Raw genomic sequence first — 8,664 nt, 5'->3', positions numbered from 1 at the left:
GAATAAATGCTAAAATCACCATTTCCTTTTTGTTCTATAATCCCAAATGTTAGAAAGCAGAATAAGTCTTTCAGAAAAACAGTAGAAAGTCAAGATTGACAACGTTGAGCCGAAGATGTTACATGAAAGCTCTTACTCAGCTGTCTCCCTCTGTACAAAAGTAGTTGTAAGATCCCAACTGCTGAACTACAATTTTAACAAACTTGTTAGGAATGAAATAAGGAACTAATGGGATTCGAACCTATACAAATACGCTTCCACAGAAGGAGACAGCTAATAAACAGCTTTCACTCTACAATGCAATTTTACTTTGTTTTGACTTGAGAAGTAGAATAAATGCAAGCAAACAAAACCCAATCACATCGTGATTAATATCGGGAAGAACGAATTATGTTTTTAACGTCCACAACGTGTTTTCTCCTGTGGAAGACAACAAAATGATGATTCAAGTTTATTCTCTACACAGATAAGACCTCGAGTTTAAGGCAGATCTATGGTGCCCTAACCCCGCACAGACAGTTCACCCATAATCCTGGAAAGGTAATAACTAAAACTTTCGTTCTTTTAGGGAAAAATCAGTAAGTTGTGTGAACAGAAAGAGACTAGGATGGCTGTTATTTATTTGTGTCATCTGAAAGAAATAAAAGTTGGCTACATTAAAAAAGAAATAATGGCAATATCTTTCAGCAGTATATTCACAGTTGTCGCTTAGAAAAGTTCTAACAACCATTAGACACTTTTCACGCTGATATTTCCATTTTCCATGTTTCCCATTCGTGTACGTCATGTGCAAACAACAAACAGAGAGAAAGAGGGAGACTTTATTTCATTTCCTTTGTTATTGGGCTACAAAGGGAAAAGAACCCCCGACAGAGAGATTAATGGAAAGACTCGTATCTATCCAACACCTATACACGAATAGCACGCTACCATAGCAGGTATGAAAAGAAAACTGCTCTCAAATTTGGGCTAGAAGCCTACACCCTGTGTCATCCGGTGCTACCTCCGTATATTGAAAGCCTTCCTAAATAAACTTAGAAATGACTCTTTTCGAATAGCCTCTGTCAAGGTCTCTTTGTTATCTTTATTGTTCAAGTGGATAGCGAGGGTCATCATAACATTCTAGCAGGTCTCATCATTTGCACACTTCCAGTATAACTTGTTTCATGAGAAGGGGCTTCTACACTGATAGGTCGAGTCGAGGACACAATGGTCTACAGCTCCTCCTTCACGATGATTTTACTTTTTGTTTCTATCCTTCAAAAATATCTCGTGAAGGAAACCTCACCACCGATGAGTATAAGAGACAAGCAGGTGGCTCGCCAAGAGACATTGCGGCGTGAGTGTTTGCGGAACAACATCACTTCCTCCCCGCGTCTTGCGGAGGACTGTGGCCGCTTCAGGGTCCTCCCGAATCAGCGGACACTGTTTCTGCCCATCCCCAAGTGTGGCGGCACCAACTGGGGAAGACTCCTCCTCAGCATCTACGGCTTTGTACCTGAAGACGCCAAACTGGCCGCAAGGGAATCCAACACGCTGTTAAAGAAACATTTTAAGCGCCTGAGAAATGTGAAACAGAGTACAAGGAAATTCTATGCTGCCAACTTTACGAAGGTTATCTTCGTTCGTAATCCTTTCACTCATATCTTGGCTGCATTTCGAGATCGACTAGAGACCTATCCCAATAGAAATCTTGCCAGTCGTCGTCATCATAATAAGAAAATATACATGGAATATGGAAATCACTCTAAAGCAGAAATACCTGGCAAGTCGGTAAAAAGTGAAATGTATAACGTCACCTTTAAAGAATTCATCGACTACTACTTGGCCGAGAATCGTGACATTCACTGGCAGGACGTGTACAAGCTCTGCAACCCTTGCCTTGGTTTCGACTACATTGGCAAACTGGAGACGTATACTGAAGATGTCATTGAGGCACTAAAGCTCATGGGCGTGGATTCTAAATTCCACCCATATAAGTCACTTGACGTTTCGAATAGCAGCGATGATGCCATCTTGAAAAAATATTATGACACGCTTTCTGATGAGCAGTTTGAAAAAGTCAGACAGAGGCTTTCCACCGACATGGCGTATTTTGGCTACAAAGTGCCTGTGAACATAAGGCGGGATCACGCTTGAGACCCTACTCATTGGATCACGCTTGAGACCTTACTCATTGGATCACGCTATTCACAGGTTTATTCCAACATAATTTTAATGAGCACAGCACGTCCTTATTTGTGAAAGACTTGTTGTCGGATACCTCTTTTACCTTAATTTCCAAAATCCTTGAACACCACTTATAAAAATATATTCGCTATCAAGTGCCCAAGCAAGCGTTGGAAGTGTGTCATAATTGCATAATCATCTTCAAAGACGCACATGGTATGCCGTCATACCCAGCAGACATGTGCATTTGGTAGTTTCTAATAACCATTATCATATAAATTCAATACAGTGAAAAGAATTCAATTCAACCTTCGATCATCTCAATGCAAGAACTGGTATGTGGGGTACTTTGATACTACTGCAGAGGGAATGCACAATTGCAAATTCTAGTTCGTCGCTAGAAGACATAGAATATGTCCTAATTACAGTGTTTCTTTTTTTGTTGTTTTTTTTTGGGGGGGGGAGGGCGGCGGCAATACGTTTTAAGCAATAACAATTAGGCATTTATTTTATTTTCCCCGTAATTGGGTTATCTACGTATAACTTGAATATGTATGACATGCTATATCCTATTTGTATGGAGCAAGTTCTCTCTTTAGATGACTCTATAGGCGCGGTCACACTGGCAAAACATCGAGAAGTTTAAGATCGCGATTTTTAAGATCTCGAAGTTTTACCAGTGTGAGCGCAAACTTCCCGCGAAACTTCCCCCAAAACTTCTCGCGAAACTTCCCACATCAACTAGGGATTTTCCCCCACCCCCTCCAAACTTCTCGATCTTTTGCCAGTGTTACCGCGAGAAACAGAAACTTCGCGATCTTTGTCACGTGACCAGTCCACCACCTGCTTGCGGGTAGTGTCTCCGAAGCGCGAGGCCATTGTCATGTACAGTTGTATATTGTTACGTCACGATAACTAGCCATCGGACGGCGAGCTCTTTCTTTTGTCTTGCGCGCGCGCACAGATGACCCAAACTTCTCGATCCAAAGATCGAGACGTTTGGCTGCCAGTGTGACCGCACGACAAAAGATCGGGAAGACTTCACGATCTTAAACTTCTCGATCTTTTACCAGTCTGACCGCGCCTATTGCATTGCCTCTTGACCCAAGGAATATATCCCAGGTAAGAACTTTGTATTTTAAAATACAGTGTTTCATAAGTTAGGGATCATTTCAAAAATAAAATAAATTGTAACATACAAACAAGCAGTGTTACAAACAGTTATATTTACTTGAATAATAATAATTATGTTCAATGATATATTTCTACCAATAAGTCTTTTTTTATGGGATGCTTAAATATTGTTGTTGTTTATATATTCAGAGGTATATGTAAATGAGGGTATATTTGCGTAGAAACAGATTACCTGTATGAGAGTGAAAGATCTATTCAGTGTCTGTAGTAAAATAGGATGAGTTAGTAGTTTGCATCGAATGCTGTTTATTGGCTGATGAAACATAAAATTTGCTCGCATTTCCATCCATATCCATGATATCAGTGAGTACGTATGGCAAACGGTTAAGTTCACACGTAAAATGTGGAATAGTCTTTTCTGTTCTCTGTGAGAAGATTTCTGCTCAGAGCTTTTAAAAAACTGTGATCTCTTAACTGTGTGTGTATATGTATGTGTGTATGTGTATATGTATGTGGCAAGAAATAATAGATAGATTAGATTTGAGGGAAATATTAGTGATTGGACTTTAATTTTTATGTAGATTCAAGGAAACTCTCGTAGAATTAAAATGTGTAATTCCATTATTATTTTCATTATGAAATATATCATATATGAGATTTTCCTGCATCAAAAGGAGTGCTTCCTTCAACGAATCAAATTTTAATGATGATTACAGGTTATAAAGATCAGGAAAAGGAATTAGCGACTAAAACTTATAAAATAAGGTTACATTTATAGAAATGGTAAAAGTTAAATATCTAGGGGATATAAGTGTAGTATTGTATATCTATTGAATTTATTTATCATTCTGTTCGGCAGTCTGTATGATGTGTTTGGGTTTTTGTTGTTGGTTACATGCTTTTTCTACCTTCCTATTCGCCCATAGCTAATGCTTCCCTGGCAGTATCAACACTGTATAAAACTTTGTGATTTAATTATTTGAGTGAGTGAGTGGGTTGGGTAAGGGGATGAGAAGGGTGCCTTGCTCCTTTCTGTTTGATGTGTTTGTCTTTTCTTTATCCGTTTTTTATACAAAATTCTTTCTTTTCATTCGTAATATTGACAATGTGGAATTTATGTTGTGATAATGAAATTTGTATTATTTTGCAATTAACTACTTTGTATATCATTGTCCATATGAAAAAGAGATAAAATAAAAGATTAACAAAAACCAAAAAAAAAATGTGTGTGTGTGTGTGTGTGTGTGGTGTGTGTGCATGTGTGTCGTATGTATCCCATTCAGTATTGAGGGATTTTTATTTTCTTTCGCGAGTGTATGATGTCAATCATAAGATAATGGAAAGGTTTAAGAAACTTGTAGATCTTAGTGTTGTTGGAAAATAATGTAGGTTTTATTGCAATACTCAGGAATAATTACATGTCCATGTGAACCGGAGAGATGTATACAGTGTACATTTAGATTGTATTGTAAATCAGCCGTGATTTTAAGACAGAACTCCAATCCCTTTTTCTTACAGATGTTTGATAGATTTTGTTTAGGCTATCGCAGTCATATAAAGTATTTTTTAGGTAGTACTAGGTGTTACAAAAAAACATTTCACACTTTTGATCCTTTATAGTTCAAAAACTATATATTAGATGAGACTAACATTAAGCAGATATGATCAATAGCTGAATAGTGTTCAATTTTGTTGGAGGTAATTTGACAATGAAAGCATGATTAACTTCGTTAAATTCAACATTAATTTTTTCAGTTAGGTTTCAGATTTTGCTGTATTTTCAACCCTCTGTACAAAACTTTAACTTTGCACAGGGGTTATTGGTGTGTATAGGAGTGTGTTCTTGATACCCAGACAATGGTCCTAGACAATGGCCAGTATTGGAATGCTCTATTACATATATTCACGAGGAATTCCACTATCACAGCAAGTCTTTATTAATTCTGAAATATGATGAATGTAAGCACATGGAAAGATGTGCTTACTTTTTCATGTGCATGCATTTCACCGTGTGTCATAAATTCAGACTAGCGGTGCTCAGGGCAATCCACATGAATAATTGATAACGCATCAATGTGAATTGCAGCAGAGTTCTGAACAGGTGGTAACCATGCCCATTGTTCAGGATCATTGTAAGCACACACTCACATACACATCATTGGTTCCTGTGTAAAGTTCAAGTTTTGTACACAGTCATGTAGGGTTAAAATTTGATCGAAATCTGGAATCCTAACATTGAAATAAATCATAGATTTCCTGAAATTAATACAGGATTTCATATTCAAATCACCTCCAACTAAATTGTACATTATTCAGCTATTGCTCATACCAATGACAGTTTTATCAGATTTATAGTTTTTAAACTATTAAGGATCAAAAGTGGGAAATGTTTTTTGTATTAAACACCTAGTATAAGGGTCTGAACGGAAAGGATGGTGAGTATCATGACTTCGGATAAATGTCTACAATGAATGTGCCGCTGAAACTGGGAAAAATGTTTGAAATACATTGTAGCTATATTTGAGATCAAGACAAAGAGAAGTCATTGTTTTGAAGATGAGGCTGTGACATATATCACAATTAGCCATGTTCAAAGATGAGGCGTTTTTTCCTCGAAAGAGCTCAAGTTACTTAAATCTGTGTACACACATTGGAAGTTAAACAAGGTTAAATTAAATATGATTTATAATAGGTTCCATGGATCTGTCTACATTTTTCAATGTTGGATGCTGATTTTGAATACAAATCACAAGGATTCGCAGGTATTATGTGATGTTTGATACAAATACTTCATTAATTGCCTCCTGTTGTGCAGTCGATGTGGTCTTTGTATTTTTGTTCAACCAGTAGGAATTGCCGATTGAGAAAATATTGTTTCTCTGTTGATATTTGATGCATTGCCTTTATACAGACATTTAAATCTGATGTATTGATTTTGGGTATAGAGGTGCGTCAATTTCAACCAAACACACACACACACACACACACACACACACACACACCACTTAATTCTCTACCGGCTCCAATTCGGTGACATTCCTCACATTAATAGTATAACCAAAAATTGATTTCATCACTTCCAGAATCGAAAACCCTACTCACGCGAAATCTGTCAAAAACAGGAACAGCTATGGTTATTACTACTGGTATTTCTCGATCTAGTATAATGTATGGACTTTGGCACATAAAATCTGCACAAAATATTGTGTTTTATAATTTATTATGCACGCGATTCACCAGGCCGCCTGTATCGTTTAAAGGTACTATACTTCCATTACTCTAAATAGTGGTTGCGTGTGACCGCTCATAATTTGCTATCTTCAGAGCTTTTTCGTTGAATGTGTACAGTCAAGAGAGGTAAGTCCATTTCTTACGTTACAAAAAAAAAAATAAACTTATTGCTGTGAAAAGAAGAAAAAAGAATACATCTTTTTGGGGGAGGAATAAGGGCTGTTTTATAGCTCGTGTCTGTTTTGGCGATTGAATATTCTTGTTTTTTTTTTAATTATAATCCATCACTTTTGTCACTTTACAAATGTCACAAAGGTCATATTTGGGATATGGGAAACATTTGGTTCTGCTGCATATCTACAAGTACTGTCATTGTTTCATTATCTATTTTTGACCCCTCCTCACTTATTCCACATAAACAGTACATTTTAGCATTTCTTACCCCATCTGTTGAGTTTGTTAACTCGGCCAAGACACAACAAATCCCTCAAATGTTCAAACAGCATGTGTTCTTCCATGTTTGTAACAAAATTTTGTGTCAATCTTATCTATTAATTCAATAGATTCTGAAGTTTCACGACGGTCGAAAGTTGAAAATTGCGCCCAACAATCGTAAAAAAAAAAGACATTTAAACTAGACTTGATATTTGTCATCAAGTTGACAAATTAGGTGATCCGATGTATTCGAAAATCAGTGATTTGAGTCCTGATCCCATTAGGCATGACCATACAGGTTTCATCTGTGTTTAGGGACATTGGCCGTGTGATGTTTGGATTCTCATTTAGAAAATGGAGTCAGGTCTGCCATCTTTGGTACCAAATTCCGTATACACGTAAGAAGATACAGAATGAAGTATGTTTGACCATTGACCCTACTTTGCACAGCCAAGATGGCATCTGAGCAAAAAGCTTTATAGCGAAGTTTTTCGACATGATTTGGACGTTGTATGAAAAAAACGGAGGACTTATAACGATAGCGCAAAGTCTCAGCTACAACATATTTAAATCTGGGAGAAATTCACGAAAGGGTAATTGAGCTAGTGCTCGATAAAGACAATCATGTCAATTTTCACACCTAGAAAAATTCCTTCCCATAGAGATAACACGTCATAACGAAGATACAGAAAGAAGTACATATGACTTTTGACCCCACTTTGCACACCCAAGATGGCATCTGAGCAAAAAGTGGTTACTTTGTGAAATGATTCTTGTAACATGGTCTTTGCGTGTGCAAAATATGGGAAAGATAAGACATGTATTTACCAAGATACAGGATGAAACATTTTTGACCTTTGACCTTAATTTACATACCCAAGATGGTGTCCGATCAAATAGTTGATATTTTATGAAATAATGTACGTGACATGAACTAAACATGTGCAAAATATGGGGGTGATAGGGCCTGTTTTTCTTGAGTTATTGCAAAGAAAGTTTCAGAAAGAAAGGAATATCTTAATACATCGAAGATAAGCTTTAATTTCAACCAAGTTTTTTGACGTGATCCCGACATTGTATGAAAAAACGAAGGGCACATTACGATAGCCAATAGTCTCAGCTACAAATATTAAAATCTGGGAGAAATTCACTGAAGCATAAGTGAGCTAGTGCTCGATAAAGATAGTCATGTCAATTTTCATTTCCAGAAAATTGCACTCCCATAGAGATAACACGTAAACTGGTCAAATTTGACAAGATTACATTCAATCCATTTTTACGAGGTGATGCCGTCATCTAATCAAAATACTGTTACTACATTAATGAAAGAGCATTTAATAAGCTACAACATACTGAAATCTCGGTGAAAATTGGCTAAGGATAAGAGAGATACGCTCGAATGAACTTGAAATTTGATGACGTCATTTTGAAAATTTACTTTTTTTACTTTATTAAGAAATTTAGCATATTTTAATCATTTTTTCAGCATCGGCAACCCATGAAATGACATGTACAACTCATCAGCTTTCAGAATATGTAAAGAAAATGGGGGGTCACCGTCCATCCTGACGAGTAAAATCGGATTTAAAATTGGTGGGTTTTTTGGCATAGTTGCACTGTATATTGCCAATGACGCGCGCGCGGAATTTCAACTTTGACGGGCCCGTATGACGTCATATTGAGTCCGATTGACTT

At 37.0% G+C, this 8,664-nt stretch overlaps 1 protein-coding gene across 1 annotated transcript; it reads left to right on the top strand.

Annotated features, from left to right (window-relative positions):
* The first annotated feature begins 1,209 nt into the window (after nucleotides 1-1,209).
* On the top strand, nucleotides 1,210-2,139 carry LOC140229703 (carbohydrate sulfotransferase 9-like). Its single transcript, XM_072309944.1, has one exon. The coding sequence runs from the start codon at nucleotides 1,210-1,212 to the stop codon at nucleotides 2,137-2,139; it is 930 nt and encodes a 309-aa protein (XP_072166045.1).
* The last annotated feature ends 6,525 nt before the right edge of the window (nucleotides 2,140-8,664 follow it).

This window comes from Diadema setosum, chromosome 6 (assembly GCF_964275005.1).
Source record: "Diadema setosum chromosome 6, eeDiaSeto1, whole genome shotgun sequence".
Lineage (NCBI taxonomy): Eukaryota > Metazoa > Echinodermata > Echinoidea > Diadematoida > Diadematidae > Diadema > Diadema setosum.
The sequence above is the reverse complement of the archived record's forward strand: the minus strand, read 5'-3'. Positions and strand labels throughout refer to the sequence as shown.